The sequence below is a fragment of the Centropristis striata genome, chromosome 7 (genome assembly GCF_030273125.1).
Source record: "Centropristis striata isolate RG_2023a ecotype Rhode Island chromosome 7, C.striata_1.0, whole genome shotgun sequence".
In the NCBI taxonomy this organism is placed as follows: Eukaryota; Metazoa; Chordata; class Actinopteri; order Perciformes; family Serranidae; genus Centropristis; species Centropristis striata.
The window spans coordinates 25129917-25146807 of NC_081523.1; the positions used below are offsets into that span (position 1 = coordinate 25129917).

Below are 16891 nucleotides of genomic sequence, written 5' to 3' on the forward strand. Positions count from 1 at the left end.
TTTATGACTTCATGCTGGTGACAGTCACGGCTGGAGGCATTAGGGAGTTGGGTTGTCTGTCTGCCCATCCATTCCATTCTCGTAAATGTGTTATCTCTTGAATGCCTGGAAGGAATTCCTTGAATTTTGGAACAAACATCTTTGACTCAAGGATGTAGTGATTTTGGTGATCAAAGGTCAAAGGTCAAGATCAATGCACTGCAATATCAGGTCTGTCCCATTCTCATCCACTGTATGGACCTTCTGTGCTGCTGGGTTGCTGCTGTGTGTGTGTGTGTGTGTGGGTGTGTGTGTGTTTGTGTGTGTGTGTGTAGCATCCATGTTTTAGCATGTACAGCTTCTCTGCAGCAACATCCATATCTGAAGCATTGTCTAATGTCATGGCTACACATTAGTCTGGACAGAAATAGATGTAAACTGCAACTAGGCTAGCTTACGTAGACAATCACAAGATGCTAATGTGGATCTTTTTACTTTTAGTATGTGCTGCAAGTCCATACTGTATGCAGTATGCATACAATTAGGACATACTATGTCTTCATAACATTGTCCCTTTGACCCTCTTGCTCATATATACTGTGCAGAGGATTGTGGATCAGAACATCCAGAAAAGCTTAGCTGGCTCACATACTGGAAAATGTGACCAGATGCAGTAGGACATTCTGGTATTTTCCGCATGCTGCATTTGACTTTCTATGTACTAGAACATGCTAACTCTTTCTCTGGCATACTAAATTGTATCAGGGCCGGTTCTAGGCAGAGGGGGCAGTCAGAAATGTGAATGTCATGCTCCAACACTTTTTTCTCTGTACTTATAGTAACGATGCTTTCTTCATTGAAAGGGGTCCATGTGTCCAACCCCAACCTGGAGAAGTGGATTGCACTTTGTCAGATAAAGCTCTTAAGGACACTGAGTCACGCAAACCCCCTGACCACAATAAGGTGGCAATCCCTCAGGGGGGGAAACTGAAAAATAAAAATAAAATAAATGAATAAAATAAAATAAAATAAAAAATCCTTTTCAACCAACAATCGTGTATCGTGTGTCCCTTTCTCGGTGTGTTTTCCGCTACTGCAGATAATTTTGTCAAATTGTAATGTATATTAATTTTGTGAGTATATTAAAATGTGCTTTCTCAACTTCTCAAATTTTGATTTGAGGGGGTAAGACATTTATATAAGGGGGCTCGGCCCCCTCTTGCCCCAGTGTAGAGTCGGCCTTGAATTCTATAGTAGTATATTTTATTGGAATGAACCCAAACCCAAACCCTTTCCTTAAAATATTTTCCCAATGTCTAACCTTCCATTCTTTCTCACGCAGAATACTTTATTTATCGCCTAAACAGATAACACAGTTGGCCTTACCAAGCAGTTCTACCCTTTAACTGGATTAATCTTATTATTTTTCATTTTAAATGTGAAAACAGCTGTGTACTCACTGCAGCTCATTTCCCCTCTCTATTTCATTCAATTTGCATAAAGAATAACAAACAAAGAGCTACAAACACATTCCCTCTGCCTCCTGAGCAACAGTATGTGCAGTATGTGTAGTGCAGCCTATCATTCATCAGCTATATTGTCTCCATACTGCCCTGCCCCCCTGTCTGCCTCTCGTACACGCACGCACACACGCACGACGCACACACGCTCGACGACACACACACAAACATGGCGGCCTCTGTTTCACCGCTACGCTCCTCCTTCAGGATTTGTAGCCCGTTAACGTTACACCACCACTGCTGCCGGGCCAAACTGCGGACCCACAGAAAATGCGAGAGTCAAAGGAGACATCTTCACCAGTCGGCGACGAGGTAAACGGCGCCCCGTGTAAAACACCGCCGGTTTTTTTCTTTAAATGTCCGTTATTAGTTTGCGGAGGGATGAGCACCGCTCCAGCACCGGTGAAGGCGTGTGTACCGTCACGTGTCAGAGGATGGTGATTGACAGCAAGCTTCACCGTTCACGGTAGAGAGGGCAGGTTTAACGGACATACCTTTAACCGAGGAGCAATTAAATCGACATTGCTGTCAACAAAAATGTCATTATTACATAACCCGCCGCAGTTTTTGCAGTTATCTTAAGAACACGGCTCGCAGACATTGTTGGCTGCTGCTGCTAGGTGACGGTTAGCTTCGGTGAAGCCGGTGCTGATAACGGCCGTGTACCGCAGTAAGATAAGGCTGCTTAACCCTCTGGAGTCACCAGAAGCGCCAAAGAATGACTTCTTCATCACATTCAGTCGTAAAAACAAAGCAGCGTGGAGTACTGTAAATGTAACTCTAAAGTTCTGGCTGTAAACTCCATGAGGCCAGTTTCAGTTTGATGATGATATAAAACTGGAGACAAGGTCAAATATATTTTGTATAAAATTATAGAACTGGATGTAACCCTCTTTTATGTTATATTTGCAACCTTTGTTCACATTTGCAAAAAAAAAAATAAAAAAATCAAAATCACTTTTTATGTTGGACTAAAGGACTAAAGAAGACACACAATGACCAAAAGAGAAAATGACTAAAAAAAGACACAAAATGACTTACAAAGACAACAAATGACCAATTGTTGTGCCAAACATACAAGACACAAATAAAATAGAGTCACAATAGAATAAAAACCAGAGTTGGATGATGAAGATCACATTTATATTGGTTTTTCTTTGTTTCTTTTTGGTTCAAAATGTTGATCCAGTAAGTCAGAAATAAAAATCAATTATTATTAGGTCATGTAGGTGAGGTTGTGCTGAAAAAAAATAGACCAACATGGCATTTAAAAATGTTTAAGTGGTGTATACAGGCAGGATGAAAAGGATTAAAAAATGGACAAAATAGCCCCAGACTCCATAGAATTAAGTTCAACACATTTTTCAACAAGATATATAGTGAGTGAAAATGTGATCTATCAAACAGTGGAGCAGAACATTAAAGGGTTAACCTAATTGAACCTCCTCTCCCATTCGGTTGAGTTATATTATTCTTAAAAACAAATCCACGATATGTCGTTGTGTCTTTAAATAGTAACTTTGCGTTCCTTTACAGGAAGTTAGTACTAAAATGTCACTCAGTTTTCAGTGGTAGACATTTTTTCAACTCAGCATGATTTCAGAGGTCTTTATGAATACAATTTGTGTAATTTGATAAAAAGAAAGTCTAATAGGACTCAAATAACTTTTCAAAAACATGCTATGTCAAGCGATTTGTTGTCCTTTTATGTTGAAGGTGTGAAGCTCGGCTAATGTAATTAAAAAGTAAGTAATTTCTTATCAAATGAAAAAACTTATGATCATTCAGTGTTGTCAATATGACACATAACAAACAATAACAAAAATTTGCTTTTGCATTTTGGAACATAAAACAGCTAACTTAACAGCTAACTACTCAGCCTAGTCTGCCTAAATGTTATAACATAGATAGGAATGTAATGTAATGTTACATGCATATTTAGAAGAAATTTGTTGATATCAGATTTTTTTAGTTGCCAATATCAGTATTGGTCCCAAAAGTCCACTATTGGTTGGGCTGTAGTCTAAAAACATGCCCGGCATAATTTTGTGATAAAGGCAATGATTCTGAATGAAAATAAAATTGATTGTGTTGGATATGGTTTTCATTTTGTGTCTGTGTTAGATATATTTTTGGTTTTATTTCTATTTTTCAGGCTGTGATGTGGTGTGCATGCTGTTTATGAGCATTTAATCATGACTTTAAATTTTACCTCTTCAGGCACGCCGCTGTGGTGATTTCGGGAACAGAGTTTGCTCGTCAGCTCCACAGAGAAATCCAGCGTGATGTGGAAGAGCTAGTTGCTCAGGGCAACATGAGACCCCACCTAGGAGTGGTCTTAGTGGGGGATGACCCAGCCAGTCGTACCTATGTGAAGAACAAGACCCGGGCAGCCAGCATCCTGGGTTAGATAAGAGCATTACATGCATCCATGAACACTGTATGCATAACAAGTGCTGTGCAGATAAACAAACAAAACAGATATATCTCATGCATCTCACATTTTTAGGCAAGCATGGACATATAAATACACATGGATGAGCACATTTTTCATAAGCAAAGTCATTGTATTGTGTAAATTCAAACAAATGCAAACTAACATGCACATGGCTACATTTTAAACATGGATTGTTTGTGATGTGTATGTGTTCTCCAGGTATTTCCAGTGACACAGTGGTGAGGCCTAGCTCAGTCTCCCAGGAGGAGTTGCTTGAGCTGATTGACAAGATGAATCGTGACTGGAGGGTCAGCGGCCTGTTGGTGCAGCTGCCACTTCCCGGTAAACACAAGCGCCACAGCTGCACGCAACTTTTGCTCACTGACATAAAAGTTAAACAAATGAGCAGTCTGTACAGTTCAGTTTGCAGTGACTGCATCAATATACTGCTTTCCTAACCAAAAAACATTGTGAAAGCTGCACGAAAGAGGTGGCCATTAGTTAAATATGTAAATTTCCACCATACTACATTTTGTCTTCTATTTGACTTGTCAACATGCAAGATGTATAGTATGAGAGAACATTTTTTTGCATTTGAATAATATGACCTTACGAAAGCCTATAGTATTTTTTGCTTCATTTTATACTAGTGCAGTGCCCGTAGGAACTATGTATTGGTACATTACATGCCACACTACAACGTCTGCAACTCCATAAAACACTTTACACAGGGTACGCACACCATCCAGCACATACACATTGAACATTGACATTCGCTGGAAAATATTCTAATACTATTGAAAACTCGAACCTTGTAGCGCACTTTAAAACTCTGAAAGATAGGTAGGCTAAATAGACTTACAGATGAGATGAGTCTTGTGTGGAAATCCACAGCGAATTGGGTTACTGACCAGGTGTAGGCCTATCACACAATGGGGCGGAGCTCCCCTAAAAGGCGTCCGATCGGAAACAGTGCAATGCCGCAACACGTCCTACGTAAATAATGATATTTTGAAAAATTCAAAAATCTTGAAAATCGAGGATACACACCCTCATGCCATGCGCAAGCCACATACGAAATCTTAGGTCAGTCTGACTAACGGTCAGTGAGACATAGATAGATAGATAGATAGATAGATAGATAGATAGATAGATAGATAGATAGATAGATAGATAGATAGATAGATAGATAGATAGATAGATAGATAGATAGATAGATAGATAGTGCTTTGGACTTATTTTCACGGCAAGTGGTACTAATAACAGTAACGATGGCTCAGTTTTATTCAAGTGTTCTGGTTAGAGTGACAATGAGCAAGCATGCACGATAGCAGGACCCTGACATCAAAGCTGTTAAATAGGAATTCAGCCAAAATTACTTCCATTATTTACACCTATGCTGTTTAGAATAACATCTAGTCAGGGTCAACAATTAACCATTATGTTATGTGTGTATTTTATATATCACTGACTATCTATCCTGCTCCATCTCCTCTTTAGAGCACATCAACGAGCGAGCAGTTTGTAATGCCATCGCTCCAGAGAAAGATGTAGATGGCTTCCATATTGTGAATATCGGAAAGCTGTGTTTGGACCAGAGATCCATGGTGCCTGCTACACCTGCAGCTGTCTGGGAGATCATCAAAAGAGCAGGTAAGCCACAAAAACCTCTTCAGCGCCAATACTCACTGGTGTAAGGGGCTACTCAAATGAAACAGTATTTATCTAGGTTGTATTTAGTGCAGCCTATTACATTTATCTAATAACAATTGCTCTGCTATTATTTATTTTTTTAAATAAATCTTGATATTACCTAATGGAAGTACATTAAATTACTTTCTAAAGTGCTGAGCTGCATTGTCAGCCCTGTGGGAGTAATTTGGCACGATAACTTGTACTATGTTTATATTCTACTCATCAAACCAGCATTTGTAAAGTTAACACTGGAGGAGCAGGTTCGTTCTACTGTTCTTTCATGTGCAGCCCACTAGATGGCGTCTAACAATCCCTTTTGTCTGTTGTGTAAATGCACTGGACCCCTCAGTCAGCTTCTTTACAAAATAAGAAGATATATATTCTGGCAATCAAGAATTTGGGCCAAATTTTATTGGCCAACTGTAAATTTAAATGTAAAGTAGTTTCTTTTTTTTACAAGCTAGTTTCTTGAGATCTACTTATGTAAAGAGTTATAAAACATTTTCCTCCAAATTTCCAATGGGAAAGAAACCCTTCTCATTGAAGTGCCAATAACTAGAATTAAGGCATATAACTCTGCAAACGGCAGGCTGGGTTAATTAAATTACATTTTTTTTTAAATCCTTTTCTTATTTTACGAAAATAAGTCAGTCATAGATCAGTTTTTAGGTAATTTTGATGCAACATTGTGATTAAGATTATGACTATACTAATTGCACATGGCTGTGTAAGAATACATGTTACACAAAAAACATTGTATGAAATAATGTTCTCCAGTGGGAAGTAACTCCTTTGCTCTTTTAGTCATCATAACCGGTGGAGGGCGTTGTTGTTCATGTACAAACAGAGTCAAACCTTCCATCAAAATCCACCGTTCAGTTGTTCAATTAGTATCTGAGAGGCCTCACTGCTGCTCTGTCAGTAAATGTTTAGAAAGCCAGAAAGCACGGATGTAGCGTCTGTGGGAGTGTGGGAGAGGGTCCTTGACAATGTTTTAGGCTGTGGTTATGATCATTATGATGTAGTGTTAATGATAAGTGCTCTCTACTCAGAGACCCTGATCAGCTACTATCTATCAGCAAATGTTTGCAATTCCTATACCAGACAGTGTTGAATCTGCTTAGGATGCTTTTTAAGAATGCGTTGAGGACATAGATTTTTTTTCTCTCTCTGCTCTGGACTGCATGGACACAAGACAGGGTTTTTTGGGCAGGGAGGAAAAGAGGTACTAGCACCCTTTCAAAGTGCTGTTTTATGCTAAGTCAACACATGCACATACAAACTGTACTCTTACCAAGCTATCTGTCTAGCCTATTAGCACTGTGCTACTGCGCAGCACTGCTGCTGCTCTGTCACACGTCACTTTCATCTCCTTCCACTATCGTCTCCTTTCACTATCGTCTCCTTCCACTATCGTCTCCTTCCACTATCGTCTCCTTCCACTATCGTCTCCTTCCACTATCGTCTCCTTCCACTATCGTCTCCTTCCACTATCGTCTCCTTTCACTATCGTCTCCTTCCACTATCGTCTCCTTCCACTATCGTCTCCTTCCACTATCGTCTCCTTCCACTATCGTCTCCTTTCACTATCGTCTCCTCCCACTATTCTCTCCTTCCAGTATCCTCCCACCTCGTTCTGCGACACCACTGGCATTAATAGCGGGACATTTGCGGTACTGCACTATGAAAGGGGCTACTGACTGTCAAGTTAATAGATTGTGGAAACTAAAAATAAAAGCCTATAAAGTTTACAGTAAAAAAGTGTACGAGCTTAATCTGGATTGATTTTATGCAAACCGCCTGAACCGTCATTTGTTATTAAGATATGTTCTGGCAAATTTAAAAGGTAACAGAGAGCGGCAAACTGTACCGACAGCAGTACGGAGCTAAATCCAACTTGTATTTCTTGGCAATAAGCAATATGACAACGTGTTTAACATACTATTATGTTTGTTTATAAAATGACTAACAATTTACTTTTGAGTGGAGGCTTGAAACATGAAAGCGAAAACATTTCAGTAGAGATGAGGGGGGAGATGCAAATGCTGTGTTTGTTTTTTATTGAAAGTTCATGTGTTTTGGAGTGAAGCCTCACAGAAAACAAAAACTGCGCCAATATGGCAACATTTCCTATTTGACTCTGACAAGAGGTGAACCATAATTCTTTCTCTTCTCCAGATGAAATTTGCCTGTCTTGATACAGCAAAGACGCGTTGCTACTCTCTACATGCCATCTGTACTCCATTGACTAAGTTGAATTCTTTCTGTCAAACTGGTTTGATATTAAGGCTGCTTTATCAGTAAACTTAAATGTCAGTCTAATAGCTACTTATATGCACCTGTCCTCCCACCATCAATCATTTCTCTGGTGTTGGCTGACAATGAATGTAGTAATTGTCATAGGTGTTGACATTGTGGTGCCAGGCTGGCAAAATAACCTTCTTCCAAATGTGTGTGTGTGTGTGTGTGTGTGTGTGTGTGTGTGTGTGTGTGTGTGTGTGTGTGTGTGTGTGTGTGTGTGTGTGTGTGTGTGTGTGTGTGTGTGTGTGTGTGTGTGTGTGTGTCTCTGTGTCTCTGTGTCTCTGTGTGTGCGTAGGTATTGAGACAGTGGGGAAGAATGTGCTGGTGGCTGGTCGCTCCAAAAATGTTGGAATGCCCATCGCAATGTTGCTGCACACCGATCGCAAGCATGAACGTCCCGGGGGTAAGTGTGTGCACATTATTGCACCATCTTGGCTTTCCCTGAAAGATCTTTGATGCTTTTGTCGTTGGGTTGTATCCAATAAAGAAATAAAGGCTTTATTGACACCTCACCTTTTAAATTGAATAAAAAATGCTGATGCACGTCCTGCCGGAAGAGTTCCAAGAGGAAAAAACCAGGGCGAGACTTGGCAGACGGATCAACTCTCCTTATAAGGGCGTAGGAAGAAAGGAGGGGATTTGGAAAGGTATTGCATGGAATTTGCTGTGTAGATGAAGCAACAGTATTATTATATATTATATTACAGGTCAGATCAACACAAAGTTGTAAACAACTGTGGCAGCTGCATGCAAACAAAATGTGTAATTTTATGTGTAATAGCTGCTGTTTTTAGCTGTCAGGGAAGATTGTTTGAAGTTGTCATAACTAGAAGAACGGCTAAAAGTAATGATTTGCTGCAAACATTTGACATTTTGGGAATTACCATAGACTGTCTATATAAAGATGACAGTTCCCAAAAAGTAAAGCCAAAACTTTGCCCCCTGCTGCAGTATGCAGCTGGTCACAATACTACTCCATGTTACGAAAAAATTAAAGTACACAACAAATCAATTTTACCCAAAGATGATTTCTGTCATTTCGGTAGTTCTTATCACACTGATGTATGTTCAAGTAATTTTTTCTGATAGGTTTGTTTTTAATTAGTTATTTGATCTTATAAAAGATGACAGCTGTGATTGACTCTTGTTTGGTTGGGTGGGTGTGTGGGTGGGATCTCGATACTGTGGCCGCACTGCTTGATCAACGTCTCCAAATGCACTCACCAGGGCATAATTGCAGGCCCTGTATCTAGGACATTTTGGCTTAATTTACATTTAATTATTCAAACGTACAGTTGATTCATATTCATATACGGTCTATGGGAGATACCTGTTTTTAAAATTCTGTTTCTTAAATATAAGGCTATAACCTGGAGTTGGTAAGTGCCAGAACATTTAAGAGGTGGGTGTTCGTTGGATGTTTGATCTTTGCACACCGGGTTTTCATCACACATAAAGGTCTAAAACTGCAGTCCCAGCTGGCTATCACTTAGAGGGCTGCATCATCATTTTGGGTTGCTTAGCTAGTGAAAGTGTAGAAACCCGACTTCGTCCATGGCGGTCTCAACAAGCATTTGGATGTTGTGCTTATGATACATGTTCTTCAAACAAGAACACTACTCTAACTTACTGAGCAGAGAATAAAGAGGAAGAAACAAACCATGCAGGAATATAACACAGATCAGACACATGATTTATCATTTACATTTCTGGAACATTGCTATAATAATCCTAGTGTTTTGTTTAATGCACAGTGCTTTTTTTTTTTCTTTAATGGTTAATACACCAGTATGTAGAAGTGACCAAAAATTATATTTTTAATGCTAAAGATTTAAAATGTACTGTTTTACAAAAAGACTGTAAGAATAGTAAAGCACAAAATTATGTATTTATTAAGATGTCAAATTATAGTTATTTACTTGCATTCCTGAACAAAAAAAATATTTTTAGTGGTTGAATGTTCTGGTTAATTCAGTTCTGAAGCCCAGTGATCCGGCTCAAATTTGGGTATAAAAAGGTAAATTCAGTTTGTTATTTGCCAAATTACAATAACATTTTAGTTTTAAACAAGCTTTTGAAAGCTTTCTAAAATATTTATGTTTTCTAGTTTTTATGACAGGTGTTGTAATAAATTTGTTAAGCACTGTATGTATTTTCCTTTTCTTAATGTTGTGTTTCCTCTTAAATTAAATTAAAAACATGGAAGGAGACAATAAGGTGAACTGCCAACATGAATGTATGACTCCTGGAATTGAATTGATCACTGAATGTGATGAATCATTGACTGAAAGGCCAACAGGATACTTAATTTTTTTAAGCATTCAAAGCAACATATCTGACGTAACAAAATAAATAACTTTCTATTTAGTTCTTAAAACTTTGACTTCACTGTTAAATGGTATAAGCTTGTACACACTGAGTATCCTGGGCTCCCTTTGAAGACATAACATACCTTCGGATTTAAGTATTATTTGCAAAGCCAGTTGTTAATACACTCAGTTTACTTGGATAATATCTGACAGCAGGTTATGACTCTTTTTTTATTGAACTAGTAACACAACCAGTGAAAGTATGTGAAATATTACACAAATACATCTTATGAGAGGTTTGGAACTTTCACTCTTAGCAAAGTCACAAATTGTGTATAATTTCAATTCTTATTTATACCGGGCTGTGTCACAGAAGTGGAAATTTGTGGATTGTTGAGTTTTAATCAATTCCTTTTCATATTGAATCAGTTCTCTACCTATTCTCTATCTCTCTCTCTCTCCCTCTCTCCCTCTCTCCCTCTCCCTCTCCCTCTCACACACACACACACACACACACACACACTTCCCATAAAGTATGTGTCCTGAAGGGTTGATGTGCTGTGACTTGCCTCTGCTTCCTCATTCTCATCTTCTTTGAAGCCCCTCCTGTGCAATTCTTGTTACCCGTCCCTCACTTGTACTGGTCACAGTTCAGTTGTGACTATACAGGATGTCCTCACAAATATAGGATAAGGATCAGGATCACTTTCATCATGTTGCTTTTCCTCATTGTTTATTTGCTGACTAAATCAAGTGTCACCACCGCAACACAACCTGTCACTTACTGACCTGGAGATTGCATCACTGCTTTAATGAGTTCAAGAGAATTTCAGGATCAAGAGAAATATAAAAAAGAAGATAATAACCAGGCTATCTTTATTAATATATATTTAATGAGTCTGTACACAATCTTCCTCTAATCTTTTTTTTAGACTTAGTGCTACTGAACCTTGTTTTTTGTTGAGATTTTATGTGGTTTTGAGATGACTCCTGACTCTTGAGCTAAGCCAGACATTAATAAAATAAAACCAATAAAAACTATTGAAACTTTTTTTTTAATGTCTAACCTAAAATTGTGAAAACTTACATTAAACAGTTTTTAAAAAGTTGAAATGTTACCTAAGGTTGATTTCATTTCAGTAATTTATCTCAAATGAAAGGACTTCTTGCTTCTGGCACTTAAAAACAAGCTGATGATTAAAAATTGCAGCTATTTTACAAACTGGAGCTTGTGAGGTTATGAAAATATTGATAACTTTCAGGTACATATCTAACTGTCTAACTGTCCATGTAATATAGTGCCCCAGCTCTTTTCCCCTGAAGGTTGATGTTATACATCATGAATGTGTAATACATTGCGTTAGGGGTGGTCTCTATATAGGCATGCCTCAGGAAACGCTGAAAACATGTCACTGTTAGTCAGGATAACTGTCACTGTCTGCGGTTTTCAGAGAGACTGGTTTTTCAGTAGTAGGTAAATCCAAAACAGACTTGTTCCAAAAAGTTTAAGATTAAAGATTTTAGTTTTGCTGCTTTAAGCACCAGATATGAAATTGAAAATTGTGCCGGGAAATCTTTGTTTCCTCTCAGGTGATGCCACAGTGACCATCGCCCACAGATGTACACCGAAGGAACAGCTGAAGGAGCTCACCAGCCTAGCTGACATCATTATTGCAGCTGCAGGTAATTTCATCCCACACAAAGACACAACAAAATACTTAAAATGACCATTTTTATATTAATTACTGTCTGTCTTACCTTACATTGGTGAAGAAAACATTGTTTTTCTCACATACGTCCACGTTGACCGAAGAATCCATAAATGGAGAAAGTCTTTGATGAATTGAAGTAAATGGGAGCAGTGATTAACAGCAAAACTATATCAAATCATATGTCAACAAACTCTGACAACTTGTTCAGTACAATCCAAGTCTCATTTATCCAGTTACATACTCTGTACTTCCCAAACCCATACATTTTCATTATAATCTTATAATTAAAACACTTCCATATACATGGTCGCACACCTTGGAATTGTTCATTCATCATGGAGGCTCTTCAAGTTAACACTGGATAAGTAATTAATATACAAATGGTCATTTTAAGGATAAAGTGTTCCTTTAATTTTAAGTACTTAGTGACAAATCTGATACAAAGAAAATTCTTCAAAGATGATGATTAATAAAAAAAACATGTAAAGGGTTTCACAACATTTGTAGCCTTAGGGCTGCAATTAAATATTATTTTTCAGTATCAGTTGATCTGTGATGACTCATAAGGTGCAAACGGGTAATACTGTAGGCCATTCCTGTTTAAATATGACCATTTCAATTAAGTATATATATATGTATATATATATATATATAATTTAAATGGGTACTCATTGGAAAAACTAATTCATCTCATTTTCACATGATGTTGCAGTGTGACAGGTGCATTATATTATATATTAAGCACAGCTACAACAAAGATATTCGGTCAAAGATGAAATGCAATCAATCAATTTGTTTTTAGTAATAACAATATAACATTCATCATTGTTTTCACTTTCCAATAACTAGATTAGCTTATAATGTGTGCACCCACTTGTGTTGTTTCTCCTTAGATGATCATGCTTTAAATGCCTTATTTTAACTACAAATTTTACTTTCAGGGAAGTGATTGTGCTTTTTATGGTATTGAGGATGTTACACTCCTTAAACCAGTGTCACAAGCTGTTGCATTATGTTGGAAGGGCCACAGAGGGAGTTATGTGTCCTGGTAACGCAACCAGGAAGATAAATTGTGAAAGTGCTTACCAGCCCTTACTTGAAGGGATCTCATCCAAAACAAAATAATCAATGCTGGAGTTTCAGTATATTTACCTGCTACTCTGCTCCAACTGGCTGTGTGGCAGCTGGAATGTGAGACAATCAATCAATATAGGGCAGGAGTATCTGTCGAAAGACTCTCAAGTAACTGTGTTTGCCTTAGGGGGTGCAACATTGTGCCTCCTTTGTAATAAATAGGATGTTTCCTGATGACTAAATTCCGCTCTCTGGGAAGGGCACTTCATTTTCTTTTCATCCAACTGCCAATTTCTGACTTCTGGTAATAAGGAACTGCGTTTACACTCTACTGTATGATTAAGTGGACTCCAGCCATCCACTGTTAAACTGTCAGAAACTGTTGTAAATGTCACATGAGAAGTAGAATGCGTCTGGTTTCAGTGTTGTTGAAAATCCAGTCTGCGTCGTAATTGCAGTTAGTAAATTATACTCAGGGTGCAGTTACTAAGCTCCTCTGTTGTCTTTGTGCGAAATATGACTATTTATTAAAGTTGGTACTTAATTGTTATTTGACTCAGACTTAATCCCCTTGTTAAGTAGCTATAATTGCAGTTTGAAAAGTTAAAATTGACAGATTTCTGGCAGCCATCTTCAAAGTGAGTGATTATCAAAATAAATACACAATGCTTAATTATTTCCTTCCTTGTAGACAGTCAGCTCAGGTATCATCTTATTCTGCTGTGCTGACTTTTACGTCCAAGGCGAAGTGGTAATTTGTCCATACAAACCTGTGATTAAAAGGAGATGACAAAAGAAAAGACGGGATGTTCTGTGAAACTCTGCAGATGTTTTGTCTCTGTCCTGATATGGTTCTTTACATCGGTGTGGGGGAAGGAATAGCAACGACACAGAGGCTGCAGAGGCCTTTTCAACTGATCAAACCGCTGAAATAGTTTTTGAGATTTTAAACTCTACTGTTTGGTTGTTAGGTAAACATGTTTGCAGACAGTCCAACAGGAAAGTGACAGGTGTAAAATAAGTTCCTAAACATCAATTATGCTGAAAAATCAAAGTGGCCCACTGGCTTGGGACCTTAGACCCCCAGGTGCCTGCCATTCATTTTGTAAATGATGGTACCACTTAGAATAAAATAGACAATACAGCTGGCTGAGAATATGATTGATGGGTCACTACCTCAGCATACTGCATACACCTAAATAGCCATTCACTTGTTTTTGGCTGTTGTCCATCTTTTAATTATAGAACTTTGCCCCTTTCACAGTGTGTTTTCAGTTCATTAAGGTTGACTGTAACATTTTGACCGCCTAGAAATGTTCATTTCAGGTTTTCCCGATGGCTCACACTGGTAGAGCACGTACTATTAAGGCTGAGTCCTTGCTGCAGCGGACCCGGGTTCGAATCCGGCCTGAGGTCCCTTTGCCGCATTTCTTCCCCTATGTCTCCCCCTTTCTATCTGTCACTCTCTACTATAGCACGAAAAATGCCCAAAAAATAAATAAAGTTCAGCTACTGTGTAGCTCGTTTCTTAAATGAATACCACACTAAGCGTGGATCACCCATGTACCTTGCTGCCCCAGCTAGCGCTAGTGTAAGATGGTAACTTAGCGTTTGCTCCACCTCTCGTCAAAATATAGATAGAAATCACTTCTTTTTCCTAAAAACTGGCCAAAATTCCAAACTTGAGGTTTTAAAGCAGTAATCCGTAAATCAGTATTTGACATTGTGGTGGCTGCTGCTTCTTCTGAATGTTAAATTTGTCAACTTCTAACTGTAATTCTCTCATTGGTTCCTGTTTATAGGTGTTCCTGGGCTGATCACAGCAGATATGGTGAAAGAGGGTGCAGCAGTCATCGACGTGGGCATAAACCGCATCAAGGACCCGAAGACGGGGAAACTCCGGCTCATTGGTGACGTCGACTTTGAGGGTAGAGAATGAAAAAGTTCATTTTTTATTTCTTCAGAGAGAAATTATGTGAAATGGTGAATAAAGATGCAGCTTTTACGTAATTTCTAACACAGCTATAAAAAAAACATAAATTTTAAAATTACATTTGTTCAGAATGGGCACAGAAAATACAAATTCTTTTATTAACACTTATTGCCCATATTAAACTTTGGCAACCCTGTTTGGGATTTCATTGGACAATTGACAATTTGCCAACTTTACGCTCACCACAGGAGTGCTAGTTTGATCGACACACACTTGACAGGTTTCAGGTGACAGGAAACGGCTCAGTTTACTGTATGTAACGTTAAAAGATAAAACAGAGATATACATGTCAATCTTAGCTGTTGTTTTTGGAATAAAAACAATGTAGCTTAACTCCACATCAATATTTGTGACTTGTAGGAGTGAAGGAGAAGGCAGGTTTCATCACACCTGTTCCCGGAGGCGTGGGCCCCATGACCGTCGCCATGCTGATGAAGAACACTGTGACCGCTGCCAGAAACGCACTGATGCATTAAACACACACCCATCTGTTTTATTGAATGATAAACAGTGTCTGCACACACACACACACACACACACACACACACACACACACACACATACACACACACACCACAAACATCAATTCTTTTAGGTTTAAACACACTTTATTATGCATCAAACATACTTTTATTTAAAACTCCACGAGCCTGCTGGGAAACTTACTTGACATGTACTTTGTTTATATTTTGAATTTGTTCATTTATTTATTCAAGGTATTTATTTCAGAGTTCACTTTTTAAGAATTTAGATTAATATTTTTTCTACTGAAGTTGTTTTGGTTCATTTTTGAACATTCCAGATTCACTGGAAAAAAGGAATATTAAATGAAAAACAATGCTGTGCCAGGACTACAATGCCTCAGTCTGTTTTTGTGATTTACATTTACTGATTTCTTTTTTTGTTTTTTGGCATTTTTGCCTTTATTGGGCATTGGACACTGTAGAGAGAGGGGTGTGACGTGTGGCAAAGGTCCTCAGTTGGAGTCGAACCATGGACGTTGTAGTCATGAGGTGTTCGGTAGACAGACAAGGCAGTTTTTTTTTCAGAAGAATTTCATGATTCACACAGATCTTCCAGTAAAAAGCCTCATTGACATCAAATGGGGAAATAAGCAAATTGAAAATTAAAATGATTATAATTTCAGAAGGAGATGTGGTACCAATCTCTAATGAGGCGCCCTTTAGAAACTGTTAATAATTTGTATTTTAGGATTTTGGTAATGGGTAATAAACACTTAATGCTTTCTTTATTAGATGTGAGAATTAAGAAAAACCTACCGGTAATTGGTGCTGAGATTGGAATAAAATAAGTGATTGCGTAATAACAACTGGAGGCTAATTCCTCTTCCATACACTGGATAGCATTCTAGTCAAGAATGCTTCACTTCATCTTTACAGCATATGTCCTATATATGTTACTGTTCTTCTTATCAATACATCCTGTTTTCACCTGTCATACAAAAAGTTAGAGGCAATATCTTGTAAAAACGTTCCTTCTTTAATCCCCTTGACAAATTGAGACTTTCACAACACCTGCCTGTAATGATCATGACCTGTCAATGAAGCAACCTCTGAAAACTGCATAGCAATCATTTTAGTGAAACAAATGAATCTGCCAAGATTGTGATTGCGTCCGTTCAGGAACTTCCAACGAAGAAGCCTTTTTTTTTAAAGAGCCTCTGGGTACTCAGGTGCCCCCACCACCATCATCAGGCTTTGCCTCTGCATGCAGAGTCAGTGCACATAAAGGAAATGTTGCAAATGGATTTTGCAAAGGAAATGCTTCTCTTTTTTTTTTTTCATCTTGCGGTTCATTGATTGGCACTTTCAGCAGCCGGGAGCTCAGTATATAAACTGTGCAGAAACCTG

The 16891-nt window shown here is 38.3% G+C and overlaps 1 protein-coding gene across 1 annotated transcript; it reads left to right on the forward strand.

Moving 5' to 3' along the window:
- Window positions 1-1537: 1537 nt before the first annotated feature.
- Window positions 1538-15839, forward strand: mthfd2l (methylenetetrahydrofolate dehydrogenase (NADP+ dependent) 2 like). Its single transcript, XM_059336210.1, has 8 exons — window positions 1538-1811; window positions 3720-3904; window positions 4156-4278; window positions 5437-5589; window positions 8228-8335; window positions 11832-11924; window positions 14830-14955; window positions 15381-15839. The coding sequence occupies exons 1-8, from the start codon at window positions 1669-1671 to the stop codon at window positions 15494-15496; spliced, it is 1047 nt and encodes a 348-aa protein (XP_059192193.1). The 5' UTR covers window positions 1538-1668; the 3' UTR covers window positions 15497-15839.
- Window positions 15840-16891: the final 1052 nt, after the last annotated feature.